General features: G+C 34.8%; 1 protein-coding gene across 1 annotated transcript in view; it reads left to right on the forward strand.

Moving 5' to 3' along the window:
- DIAPH2 (diaphanous related formin 2) overlaps positions 1-15088 on the forward strand; it is a 245612-nt gene that overhangs the window by 102335 nt on the left and 128189 nt on the right. Inside the window, exon 23 of the mRNA XM_075763093.1 lies at positions 3599-3728. Within this exon, the coding sequence (XP_075619208.1) occupies positions 3599-3728 (130 nt within the window). The remainder of the gene's footprint in view (positions 1-3598; positions 3729-15088) is intronic.

Genomic DNA, 15088 nt, shown 5'->3' on the forward strand with positions numbered 1-15088 from the left:
GAATGGGTGTGCTGCAAGTATTATGTTCTATGCATATTAGTCTTTAATCCTTCCCCAAGCGATGAGTCTGATAGTATAGACCACTCAAACTGATGCTTCCACATTCAGCGGGAAGCTGCTTTCTGAAGCCTACAGTGATCTGCTGAGTGTTTGGGTCTGTTTTTACTAAATGTGTTATTCCCATATTCTTTCTCTCAGATAAAGAAAGGCCATAAAATCAAAACCTGTATTTAAAAATGTTAACACTGCAGTGTCAGTGTCTTCCGTAAAAATCAATAGAATTTGAAAACTGTCAGTGACATGCATTGTTAATGTTTTGCAAATGCCATATATACAGGCACTGCTCTATAAAAGCTTTCATGTTCCAGTGTGTTAACACTACTAAAGATGTAGAAGTAAAGCAATTATATGTATTCCAAATGGTGATTCTATTACTGTTGGTGAGCTTTGTTCATTTACCAAGTCTCAGGGAACTAGTATGATTTCTCTAATATGCTAATGCTCTGAGATTCAAAGGGATGAAAATAACAGAGGACATAACACAAAAAACACTTGAAAGACCGGGATTTTTAGGATTCACAAACTTGTGTTCAGTATATAATAGGCAAAATCCTTTAAAATCCATTTTATGTGGTTTTGTTTTTTGTTTAACATATCTCGGCCACTAGCAAGGAAATTCTGGCTACTTCTAAAGATGTCACCCTTTGCACAGTCCACCTGTTGTTTTGCGCTGGCCTATGCCTGTGCATACGTGCAGTTGTGAGGCTGGAACGCTTAATTAGACTGTGAAATGGATGTCACTTTTCCTTTTGTGCTCCTATAGAAACCCATAATATCACTTGGAATTTAGAGCCCATAGAATATTTTATTGAAGTGTATGTTTCTAATTGAATTGTCTGTTAAAATGTATTTAAGAGACACCATATTTAAAAAAAAAAAAAGTTCTAATCACTATTTACTGTGAATCAGTTTCAGTTATCAGCTGTGAAAGTAATGAGTAAAAGTGCAAGGAATGAAAAGAAAGGGGAAAAAATAATGATTTTTTTTTAATGTTTTGCTCTTTCTGCTAACCTGAGTAAGACATTTCTTTAGTTGAGAAGTCAATGCCCAAGTTGTTTTTTTAAATAGTACTCTTTTGATGAGAAACTAGATACTTAGTCTTGATTTTCTGTTTATTAACATTTTAATGCAACGGAGGCCCTAAGTGTATTTTATTTGCCATGTTCCAGAACTCTTGCATATCAAAGGACAGTTTAGCTTTATGCTGAAGGAAAATAATAGTACCACAAAGTTGACTTTGTATTTAACTGGATACAAGAAAAACAAATTTCACTTTCTTAAAATACGACTTTTTAATTCAAAATACACATAAAAGTCTTTCCCTTAAAATAAAAACTGTTAAAATGTGCCCAAGAATAAAGAGAGAGGAGACAAAAAAATTTACCCTCAATACGATTATAGTCTGTGAATACAGAGAATGTAAAGACACAGCCATGCTGCTATTAGCGTTCCAGTTCCTGTCTTCCATTTCTATTTTTATATTTAAATAATATCTGCCTAACTACATTCAAAACCCACCTATTTTCCTTATCTTCTCATTATATTAGTATGCTTAGAACTTGATTTTTAAAGTAGATATATTGATTCTAAAGACCAGAGCCACATGTTACCCATTGTGTCTCTTAGCTATTGAAAATGGGGATGAATGTAGTTGAGATGTGTTTCTTGATTGGGCCAAAGAAGTGAATTTGACACAGATGGTTAAAATCTGATGACTGTTTTCTACAGGTCTTAGACAACCCACCAGGTGCTAATATTAACTCTTGTTAATACGATGTTACTGTTGGTGACAAAACGTGTTTCTGTTATAATCTGAAGGCAAAATAATTTTGTCCATTTTGGGGGGGGGGCAGGGGGAAGCTTTATCCACTTGATGATGTCAGAGAGCTCAAAGACTGCAAATCCCACAGTTCTTGTTCACAGACAAATTGAAATGCAATTTCTTTTTACCATGCAGATGTTTAGCCACTAAATCTATGGGTTTTTTTCAAGTTGGAAAAACTTCTATGTACGTAAGGCATTAAAACCTTTTAACTGCATACCATTACTGAGCATTGTTTAGTCTTTAATCACCGAATCGGTATGAATTAAATTGCATTCTTAATTGCCTAAATACCTTATATTTTTAAAAGCCTGTTTTTCGACCACACTCATTTATTCTTAACAGGGTAATCCTTAAAGCTGAAAGGCCTGTATTAAATTGAACATCGATGGCAAGCCTGTCATGAGGATTATAGAATTAGAACTTCTAGTGATTTAGAGAATGAGAAAACAAATAGGAGATTTTGCACACACATTTATGTATTCTTCTTAAATAAATCCTTGATTTCATTTGTTGTGTATGTTGTAGCTTACTTCTGTATAAGAACTGTACTAGATGATTTAGTAAAATGCAGTTTAAAAAAGTTGTAGATACACTTGTAATACTAATTCTCTATAAAAACTGAAGTGCACTCATCTCAGACTCTTGCACACACCTACTCTCTCTGTTGCCTCTGTAAATAAGGGGTAATCTCTACTTCCACTAAATCTTCAACTCATATGCTCATTCTTTATATCTGCATAGAAATGGAGAAACTAAATTTTCTCCTTCTGTTAAGTTCATGATGTTCCTTTGCCATGCACTCTGCCATGGGATTTAGCCACAAGTATTCATGTTCACTTGGAAATTTGCCACAAGCCTTGTATTTTAACAATTATTTCAGATTTTTTTTTTTTTTAATAATAAACTGATTCTAGCAGTTAATGCACTTAGGTTAATGGACAACAGAGGATCTTCTCGCCTTCAAGAGGGCTGGTTTATTTCAGAGCACTAAATACGCAATTATCTATTTCTTCACACTGTGCACAATTTTTGTGCAGCTTTTAAGAAATAAACCAGGATGTATTAGTTTTCTTTTACTGGCAGTTAGGATTACTTTTGCTTTTCCATTGTCATTTTGTATTCCAGTAAGGCGGGGTGCATTTATTTCATATCTCTGTATAGAATTTGTCTGAAAGGCTTCAGGATAAAGCAGCATGTTTTAGGTTTTGCTTCAGTAAAAAATTGTGGGTTTACAACCAGGAGTTTCTTTAACTTGACTGGTAAAAGAGCAAATTCTGACTTTTAGCATGCTGTCCAGCTGTGCTGGATGTCAGAGGGGTTCCTTTGGAAATCTGGCAGAGGGGGGCATTGAAGGAATCAACTAAATTCTGTTCTGTTTAATCTCTGTTCACAGCTATTTATTTTTTTTTTTATCACAGCAAGCATTTTGAACTGCTGTTGCAAAAATCTCAGAACCTTATGGACTGTCTTCAGGTTTTGTTCTGAGCATACTAATTATTCTTTAAAAATATAGCATAGGGATAGATTCCCTTTGTAATCTGAAGTTATAAAGCGTTGCAGAAATTTAATTTTTTAAATAATTTGTTTTCTTTGCAGGCAGCCAGTGTAAGTAACTTTTTGTTAATGAGTTGACATCTGCAATGTTCCCTTTATTTAAACATTTTTACTTAAAAGTTTTGGGTTTTTTTGTTTTCTCCTGTGTTCACTTTTTAGATACGAGATACTAAATCATCAGATCAGAAAACAACCCTATTGCATTTTCTAGCAGAAATCTGTGAGGAGAATTACCGGGACATCTTAAAATTTCCAGATGAACTGCAGCACGTTGAGAGTGCAAGTAAAGGTGAGCAAATAGATGAAACACCTAAAGGTAATAGCTGTTTACTGTGACATAAAATACTTCCAACATTTCATTTTAGATTCTAGGATTATGTAACCTGTAAGCATTGATAATCCACGTGGATTTTGCTTTTCCGGTATTTATTGACCTGACAAAAAGTAAGGAGGGGAAAAACAGTAATCAAGTAACTTCTTTCTGCAGTAAGTTTTGGAAATAATACAGCATATTTCAGTGAAGTACTTTCAAAATCACATATCAGAAGTTGAATAAGCAGTATAATGATGATGTCTAGTTACCACTGAGTCTTTGAAGTCTTGTTGCTTGAAAGTGAACACTCACGTGTGTGTGTACATGCACAGTATGTTTCTCATTTTAACACTTGATTTAACACCTGAATGGAGAAAAACAAATTGGTTTCTAAAGTTGCCAGACTGTATATGAAATATACAGTTTAATTATACTGTACAGTCAATGATTAATACTGATTTGATTCTTGGTCAGTCAACAGTATAGCCTGGTGAATCTGATAGAAAACTTTATTCATTTGTTTCTGGATTTCTTTTAATGTGAGATGCGCTGTGCTTCTTGATGACCTTGTTAGCTATGGAGAGCAAAGGCTATGTCATAGTGGTTGATGAAGATAACGCAAGTTGTTTTATTTTGGGCGTTACTAATCATCAGACCATAAATACTTTCGAAACCACAAGAATATGAAGGGAAAAAGAGGGGGAAAAGAAGTTGGATACAAGTTTCTGCTAGCTCTATCCAGTTTTTCGCTTGCAAATTGTTATCTCCTTTTTTTCAGTGTTATCAGTCAGTGTCTGTCTTCAGTTCAGTGGTTAGCTGTTAGATACTTTTTTAATTAGGCCATCATTTTTTTTCAGTTTGTCATCTTCTATCTTAAGCTTCAGCCTAATGAGGGCAGAACTCTTATTTCCCCAAGGACTTGGGGAATAGTTCATCAATCAACCTAACTTTACTATTGTTTCATCTCAGACTTATTCACAAACTTATGTGAATTGTCTTTGTCGTACAACTTTTTTGCCATTTCTCAAACTTTGCAAGTACCTTTCCATGGGTTTTTTTTCTGCATATAAACTGAATTTTATTTGTATTGATGAAATGTCTCCGTGCTTCACTTTCCTCTTAGATAATGAATACTTCATTGGCGTGAATGCCTGTTGACAAAATGGAACTGATCTGCCTATGTAGGGTTGGGGATGGTATTGTGTTTGAAGGCAGTATAGAGACTGAAGAGAGAACTTGTACATTACCATCTTGAATGTACCATATGTATAAAATATATATACACACACACCATATATATAAATAAAGGTGCATGCTTAAGCAGTGTACAGCTGGCTACTTATATCTGAGCACTACTATGGCTATTACACAAAGAATTTTTACAGTTACTATAAATTTTGCTGTTTGCTGTCAGTGTTGTTTGTTCCCAGCTTCTGATATGGAGTCAGATAACTTCCTTAAACTGATTTGTTTTGGTTTTGTTTTTCTTTTCTCTGCCAACCTTACCCAGTAAATGTCACTGGTCTGGACAGTGTGTTTACAAGGATCTATGATAGAGTAACATAGTGATTAATTTTATTTATGCAAATAGCAGTCTGTCATCTTGTTTAAATTCCAGAAATGTTTTCTATCACTTGATAATTCTTTTCTGGAGGTGTTTTGTTGTTGTTATATTCTTTTTTTTTTTTTTAAGTTTAATCTTTTTCTTCTTGCATCTCTTGTTAAATTCTTTACAAAGCCTTATGGTTTACCAGGCACATTTGATGATCTTTTATTAATTTTCTCCTGTGGCTAACACTTTACCCTGCAGGTTTGAGATTTTTATAGTTTGATGCAAAGCCTCTGATGTTCTGTAAGTTGTCTTGAGGGATTAAACCAAAAGAGTTAGTACAGTTTAGTTAAGCTATAGCATCCAAAAGAGAGAAAGCATATTAATGGCAGCAAAGTCACTAATAATCCTAATGCTTAGAATATGTATGAAAAAGATTTTATTGCAGTTAAATTTGTTTCATATTGTAACATAAAAGCTTATTATGTTTCCTATAAACAGCTCTGACTTCTTATCAGAAGCATAAATTACTGTTCATTTTTAATGACCAAAACTTCCCTTCTAGTCCTTCTTTGCTTTCTGTAACAAAGCAGATTTTTGGCAGAATAAATGTGATTTGTGCAACTTGCTTCAGTTGTTCCCCATGGTACTTTTTGGTTTTTGTTTAACTGTAATGTTCATCTGCTCTGTCACGTGGTCACTTTTTCTGTGTAGGAAGTTAACATGCTTTGTGTGGAAGAGAAGACTTTCACTTCCTATTTATTGTTTGGTTTTTTATAAGCCAGTGGTTTCAGGGATGGACAGTTAGGTTTATTTTTCCTGTAGGAGGCTTCTTTTGGAATAAATTGGCTACAGACATGAGGGCATTACCATCAGTTAGTTATACATCAGATAGAAGGAAATCTACCAGCAAATATTATCTCTGTCTGAATTTTAAATAAGGAAATGTGAGCTAAACAGGTGACAGTCTGATTACTTGAGATGTATGCTTCTTAATTTTTAGGCAGAAGGCAGCCTCGTAGTTTGAACTGTGCATAAAATTCCAAATACAAGACACTTCATGTTCAGCTTCTTTTAAATCTTGGGTGCATTTTCTCAGTTCCATATAAATAAAAATAAAGTCTTGTTTTGCTTTAATTTTCATATAAGAATAAAGAACCAGCTTCTGAACAATGGATGATTTATTTTTTTTTAACAAATAGCAGATAAAACATAAAACTGGATTTTAATATGAAAAGGTCAATGGGATTAGATGAACTGCCCATGCATGTACTAAAATCTTCAATAATCTGATATTAGGTATAATAAAATATGTGATCTTTTTAAAGATGGAAGATCAACCTAGAGGTTTATGAAAAGTAAAAATAAATTAGGAAACAGTTTTATTCTGGAAAGTATAAGCAAAGGTCAGACTGATTAAGTATCAAGAGATTAGTGGAAAAGTATTCCTTCTTACTTGAAGCAGACTGTATGAAAGGAAAACCAATTAAAAAATAAGATTGTGACAAAGTGGACTCTTTGATGGAAGTGATATTCGCTTACCTTCCTCCAGTCTGCAGCATCTTCCTCTTGTTCCCCTGCTGTTGAAACTATGCAAAGCCCTTTTTTCAAATTTCTTCCTTGTTCACTTGTTATTCCAGTTGCTGCCTTTCATGGTATTTGTTCTTACTATCTTATAAGATGTGATTTTATTAAATACTTGACAAATTCCTATCTCTTTCTGCAGGTTCAGTCAAAACTTAGAGGTACCTTACTGAAGTCAGATAACAAGTCTGGGATTTCTAGACAAAGTCATGTTGTAAAAAGTATAGTTTGGAATTCCTTAGAAAAGATATGTATTTCTTTTAACTTGAAACTCCTCTGAGTGTCAAGCCTCCTAGAAATCATAAAAAAAGAAATACGTAACACACAAAATTAAGAGGAGGAGCATTAGCCACGTATTTTATAGTAACTTAATTTCAGATTCTACAACAGCAAGAGTTATAAATCACAGTTCATGGTTTAAACATCATGCCTGTATTTAAAAGATAACCATATTTTTATCAGTTGAACATTGTGTCCAGCTCCTCCTAAGTTTAACATTTCTTGGCATACTTACATTACCTGCTTGCTTTGTCTGCCAAGAGTGGGAGTTACTAGGCAGTGTAGAGTCATACGAAGTTTTGCGAGCTTGTGTTGCCCCACTGGTGTTTACTTCAGAAACGAGTGGGTGTAGAATGCTGTTGTCTGTAGTTGACGATTGGCCGTTCTATGTGTTCTCCTACCATGTTGGACAAGGTAAAGTGATACCTTGTATGTATTGACAGAGTATGGGGTTTGGGTTTAGCTGAGCAGTTGTGTAGGACTTGTGAAAACAGCTAAACTCCAAGTGAAGGGCTGAGCTTAACTGTGAATGCAGTATAGATAATAAAGTCTCTTTCAGCAATAATGAGGGATTTTTCCAGTGCTTAACATACAGAATTCTGTGCTTGATATAAAGGTACACCTCTTAATAATTCTTTTAAAGCATTGTTAAAAGAAACACAGAGCATTCTGAGTAAAATCAAGTAAAAGATGCCTTGGGGGAGGTGAATTATATTTGTGTAGTAGACTAGAAAGTACTAATGACAGGAGCACAGACTTCTCACTCATGTTGACACAGAAAAATTATTTCTTTAATTTGCAAGCATATGGTTCTGATGGTTGAGGCATCTCTCTGGAAAGGACATTAGCAATCAGAAGCACTGTGGAATGCAAATATGTATATACTTAATATATTATTACAAATACTGTAAGAAAATATTAATTTTTAAATTCTGTGCAGGTGCTTCACTGTGATTTAATGCCATAATTTTAGAGTGGGGAAAATATTTCAAAACATTCTGTGCCATTGTTGCTTTAAAGTATAGCGATTTAAAACATACTCACAAGTATAGTCATTTTTCTGTCAAACAAAAGTTTTATAGTTCATTGCAGTAGAAGAAACTGTGTTTTTACAAAGAGATCTGCAGTATTTTCTACCTTGCACAGTTTAAATTGCTGAAACAGATTTTGCCCAATCTGGCACATTAGTGGATATAAAATAGACAATGCCTTCTGGCATGAGAAATTTAATGCCTGCATCTGTGACTTTTCTCTCCATAATAGAATCTGAAGTTGGCATTTTGCATCATAATCAAAAGTCAATGTTGCACTGTATAGTAACTTCTATCATTCTTTTCATTCACATAAACTGCAATATTGAAATGTCAGAAAGTCTCACAATGTGTTTTTCTGAATGTAGTAAATACACAGTTAGGTACATCAAATACTAGAAGACTTTCTTCCTTTTAAGAACACTCCGGTATTTGCATATAGCATCGCCATATTGACGGTAGCTTATGCATCATCTCATTAAAAGTTTTTCGACAGACGTGTTCTCCTTCATTGACAAGCATCAGCGAGGAAGACAGAGAAGCAAAAGCTTCATAGATAGTTTTTGTTTTGTAGTTCTAAGATGGAATTTCTGAAAGAGATCCTGTTGGAAACTCAGTAGGATTCCTCATTGGCTTACACTCTGCAAAATTGCATACTAAATTTTCCCAGTCTGCGAAGATTTTGAGGATTTATTTAGTTGCTATCTTCTAATGTGTAATAAATGATATGCAAAATTGTGGTAATTCGGAAGCTACATTTTGAAGCTACAATTTGGATTCTACATTAAACAAAGTTATTTTGTATGGCATGAATTTTCAGGATCCATTTCTCTCCCTGAAGTGTAAATATCAAGGGCAAAATTAAAGAATAGTCCAAATGACTCTCATAGGGTGTTGCTTATTAAAGAAATTAAAGCATTTAAGAATTTTTTTACTGTAGTTAAACCAATTCAGATTTGAAGACTGCTTTAAATGACTTCTCGAATTATGTAATCCATTTAGAATTCCTTAATACAAGCCGCTAGAGAGAGGTGAAAGCTACAAACCAACACTTACTTCTTTCTTTTCCTGCTTAGCTGCTCTTGAATTTGCACTGTCATTGATGTAAGAAAGGTGGTTGTACCTCTGGAAGCATGGCTTGCCCTTGAATTAATGGGAAAGACCAAACTCCTGTTACAAGTTGAGAACCTGAAGGGAGGTCTGCTGGACAAAGTTGTTCAACACCTGCTCTAGTGAGCTGCTAGTAACAACAGATAGGTTGTGTTACAAAAGCTTTACTCCTTCTCTTTCTTTGTATTCCTTATTTTCTGTGATTTATTTTTTTTGCACATGTGCATCACTGAATATAGTGTGCCATAGCTGCTTCACAGTGAATTACAGCATCTGTGCATTGGTTTGATATACAAACCAAGCAAAGCTGGACTATGGAGAAACAGTGACAGTGCAAAATACCGGCTTTTTAAATAAACATGGCAGACTTTTTAGCATATTCAGTTAATACTTGCAAATCTGGATGCAATTTATAGAACTTAAAAGTCCAGTCACTTCTTTCCTTTGCCTCACTTGCAATTTACCTCATACCTTTGCCAAGAAGTTTTGCTTCAGTGTGCTCATTTAATAGATACTGATTTTGTAATTATAAGCTCTGTTTTCAAAATTAACTCAACTTTTGAGATTTTGTAATTAAATTAACATCAAAGTAAGGTGAGTTTTTTAAGTGCTCTGGAAGAGATATCCACATTGCCAGGAGAATGCTACTGAACGCACTGCTGTTCTCACTGATCACCTCTAATACTTGTGGTTATGTTTCTGAAACTAGGATATTTGTTTTCCAAAGGATTTTTATTTGTAATATGAAAAGTCAGTTTACTGACTTTACTTTTATTGTAATATGAAAAGTCAGTTATAAAGATTATATTCTAGAATGTACTATTGTTTACTCAGTTGAGGTAAACCTGAAAAGCGAGGTGAAAAGGCTCATGAGGAGAGAAAGTAGGAGGTCGGCACACAGAGATTTATGCAGGACACAAAAATAATGGTTAATACTTGTCAGGATTCAACCAGAAGGAATCTTAAGAGGTCAGAGTTTTTTCTTTTTCAGAAAACTGGTCTTTTGCTGCCAATTAATTTAACCTTAAGAAGTAAGCAATTTTGAGTCAGTAATGAGTTGGATAATATGACCCGTCCAAAGAAAGGAAGGGATTTCATGTTCTGATACATCACTTAGGAGATCAATGACTCTGTGCTGTGCTTTAGAAAGGAGTTTTAACTGGCTCATGTCAATATGATAGTGATAACACATTTTGGGGTCCTGATGCACTGTCATTTATTATTGATTCTTAGTGTCTTAAGTTATGTGCATCAGAATTACTCTTTTATTCTTAAAACCTGTGCATAATTGCTGGAACAGACACAACCAGATTCATTCCCAAAACCAGAGTACAGTTCTGTACATATGTTTATTAAACATAAGCTACCCACAGAAATTTCTCTTTTTGTTCCATGGATATATTGAGTGTTTCAGGATTATAAACACTGTTTGTAATTTCCTCAGCTACAGAGGAGAGAAGATGACATGTTGCTTATGACGTTTCTGATTTTAGGCCCAACAGGCAATGTTTTCTTCTTCTTTTTTCTATTTTTTTTCTCCACTATCTCACTTGTCAAGGCAAGCTTGTTAAATGCATTTGCACTTCTGTGCATGTAATATTTAAATTAAATTTCCTCACTTTAGATGGCTGTTATTGTTGTTCTGAGAAGCTGAAAGTCTGCTCATTGTTTGTACCCAAAAATTGTTTTTTATAACTTTAGCTCATGTGGTGTAGTTTTTTCCAGATGTGTGTTTAAAATCTGTTATCCTTTCCTTAAATTCTATCAGATATATCTGTTTTCTTTCTGTGATAAGATATATATACATGTGTAAATGTGTATTGTGATGATGTTAGGACTTGATCACAGTTGAGGTTGTGATTCTTTTTTGGTTTGGGGGAGTGGGGTTTTTTCTCTCCAAGAAGAATTGGTAAGTGTTCTTCCTTTCTATAGATGGAGAACAATATTGCAATCTAGAGTTTCTGCACATACATGCCTCATTAAACATCATCTCAGACTGAGAGATAATTAGCATCTTATACTGAATCTCTCATTAAATTTTAAAGCCAAGAGCTACTTGAGGCTGGACTTGTTACAAGGTGCTCTTATCTTAAAATTGCGGCTCATGTCTGCTTGCAAGTGGACAGCGCAATAGAATCAGTGCACAATTGCTTTATCTTTGGTTAACTAAGATGATTCTACTGTAGAAGTCTGAAATGATAAAGCATAGCTGTGTCATTGACTTCCTTTGCCATTCTATATCAATGCTATGATAAGACAACTAAAATGCAGAGACCCTGCTGGTGAATGAAATCTTAGCATGCAAATTACAAGTACAAATGCACATCTATGTGTGAAATGTATCTGTTAAAAATTCTATTTTAAAGCTTTTTCAAATTACATGTTTTCATTTACAGTACATTGACAAAATATATAAACAAAATGTTACCATTTGGGTAGAGTTGGTGTAAAAGATTCAGGGGAAAATCTGTACAAGATTTACAGGGAAAAAAAGTGTATTATGCAAGATGTATTGACTGTTAAGCATAAATAGTCTGTGTCAGAAAACTTACCTTTTTTTGGAAGAGGATGGTGATGTGCCCTAGCTAGTTAGGTTACTCTCTATTTTTTTCCTTTTGATCCCAAGGTGTTTAAACCTCCACTCCTAAGCATTTCTAACATTTCTTTTGAGCTTATGAACTTAATTTATTTTGCCGTATTTGGGGTCCTGCTTTGAAATTTAGACGCTGTTGGTGTATGAATGTACTTTTCAATACTACTACTTCTGCCTAAGTTCTGTTAAAAAACACATGATGTTTATCCGGACAGAGGAGTGTTTGCTTGTTATCAGTAGTAGGCTTGGTGGATGTAATCTTGAGAGTTTGATTCCATGTGTCTTGACTATTCATCTGGTTTCTTCAGAACTGCTAATGATTAAGTTCAGTGTCCTTCTTGGGAAAAATGTTTCAATATAGGGTTATTTTTTACTGTTGAAGTTTGTTCTAGGTCTATTACACTAGCATGTTGTGAAGACCTAGTTTCTGATAAAAGAAATGTGTGTGGTATCTACAGGTTTTTTTCCCTGCCGGTATTGAGGAGGACTTATGACCGAAGCCATATCTGTACCATGCTTTTCAGAGTCATCCTTCTAATGCTGGATGTACCTTTTTAGCGCAATGGTTTATCTGTATATCAAAGTGTGACAGCTTGATCGTAGATTGTGTCCTGTAGACAGTATAGCTGTGTTAGGAAACATTTTTGCTATGAATAGTGGTGTCTTAATTATTTCACAAATAACATGTTAAAGGGAGCTGTACTGCTTTCAAGTCTGGAAGCTGTTCAGCTATGAAGCTTCAAATATGGGCTGTTTTGTGTGATACAGGCATACTATGGTATATAGCACAGATATATATGTGTGTGTGTTTGTAGACACACACGTAAATGTATGTACATATACATACATGCCTGAGACATACATATTAAGGTACATCTGTCACACAAAAAATACATATATGAATATATGTATACCTGCAAGAGAGATTTATCACAGTATATGTACATATATACGTATATAATATACAGGCATATTCTGAGATGCGCATGCACACTGTGGTACGCAGAATCCTCAAGTAGGCTGTAGGCGGCACTGTTAACCTAACTTGAACAGAACATTTATTCTCCTAAATATAAACTTAGTGGTATGAGTTGAGTAATCAATGATTGTAATTCCTGCAGATTATGTACTTGCTCACCCATTTCCCCTCAAACTGTTTTTCAGACTTTTGTGAAAGACTACTTCCAACTGCCCTCAGGCAATAAGAAATAAATAATCATTAGTATGCTCAGAATGTAGTTATGGTACAAATGCTGTCTAGACTTACAAATCCATTAGTTCATTTGCCTAATATGGATTTGCCTTTGCTTACTGAAGTCATTTATATCATTGGCTCTCACTTCAGAGTTTTTACTAAACATGCACATGGCCATCCCTGTTTCGCATCGTGATCAGAGACCCTTTGAATTTATTATGCAAGAGACACTGCACCTAATCAAAATGTATCATTCCACCCCTGGTTACAGGGGAGGACTCTTAGTCTGACGCAATCTTATTTTGGAAAGGATTAATCTGTCCTTTGGTACTATTACTGCATTACTGTAAATATAAAATGCTTAACTTGACTGTGGGGACTAGCTAGCATTTGACATTAACATGAGATTAACTGCTTGTAGCATTTTTCTAGGACTAAAGTGGTCTAACCAGACATTCACTAAGCCTTCCTTAGCGTGCAGTCTGCTTTCTCCAAAATAAGTGGATGGGATATTGGATTTTTTTACAGAGGAGGAATTAATATAGAGAAAATAGTAAAGTGAAGAAAAAAATTATCACCTTTCATGTCAACATGACATTGTGCCTTCTCTTCAATGACTATGGATTTCTATTATAAATAAATAATAATATACAAAATTTTTTAATCAGTTGTAGATTTAATGATGCACGATTAACTGAGCTTCATTCAGTATTTGTGTAGAGAGAATACTGATAAATCTAGATGCTTATATTAGTCTTCCACTGACATGAAAAATAATCTGACAGTATATTAGTATGCATAATTTCATATTCACCTTGTTTATATTAGTCCTATGTGTAAATAGTAAATCTGTGTGATAATGCTTTAGTTAGTTGAAACATAGATGTTTAATTTTAGTATTGAATTTTTCCTGTCTTGTAAATCCTTTCATTATAGTGGTTTGTGTTAACACGCGTTAACATGTGTTAAAGATGCTCTATTTCTTCCCATCTTAGAGCTGCAGCAGCTCTCCAAGCCAGCCTCTTCCTATTGCTAAATAAGGGGCCAGTCTGATACAGTTTGTACAGACTGAGAAATCTTGCTACTTTTTTTCCCTCCTCTCTTTGGCCTTGAAGATGGTCCATGTATAGGTTTTGGGGTTTATGTGTTTTTTGACTTAAGGCATAAGAATGTACTACGTGCCCCGTGGCCCACACTGATGCTCGGTCTGGTGCTGGCAGCAAGATCTGCTGTTTCAGGAGAACCTTGCAGTTCCTCCAGTCTGTTTCCCCCCCATCCGTCCACATGTGTTCTCAGACATATTAAGCATTACATCCCTGCCTGTTCCTTGTGATATCTGTTTATGGACCTGTTATATATGAGTCTAATCCTTTTCTAAATTTGTTTATGCCATCTGCCTCCACTGTTCCCCGTGTCAGCAAATTTGACTTTATTTTGATTTGTCAAACTTTCCCATTTCTTAAACGCTGACCTTTCCCTTATGGGTGTGTGTGGGGGTCTTAATTGTCCTCTAAGGCTCCGAGGGTGGAGAGATTGTTTATTGCTGTTGATTTGTTTTACTTTTGAAATGTGGCAAACATTTTAACTTGGTTCTTAATACAGAGATATGTCTGGGCTTCTTGTAGGCTGAATCATTTTTTTGGGACTGCTCATTCTAGAGTGTGTGGGGTTATGGAGGAATTTTTTTCTGGGTGTTGTTGCTGCTGGTTGTTTTCTTTTTTCTGTTTCGTGGTTTTTTTTTTTTTAGTATTTGCCTCGTTCCTTTCTTGAAATCAGATATTTGTGTACTGGATTTAGTTGATTGCTGTCTCCTGCTGCAATGTTAAATGGAATGGTATTGTAATTACTGCTACAGAGAGGCTTTCCCAGTAATGGTTCTTGAACAGTGCTTGTGTGCCACTGAAAACCAAATGCTACTTTTCATGTAGATTTTTAGACTATTTCTACTGGGATGCCTAATTTTCATGTGGAATGATGGACAAATTGAAGGTGAAC

The sequence above is a fragment of the Balearica regulorum genome, chromosome 11 (genome assembly GCF_011004875.1).
Source record: "Balearica regulorum gibbericeps isolate bBalReg1 chromosome 11, bBalReg1.pri, whole genome shotgun sequence".
Taxonomy (NCBI): Eukaryota; Metazoa; Chordata; class Aves; order Gruiformes; family Gruidae; genus Balearica; species Balearica regulorum.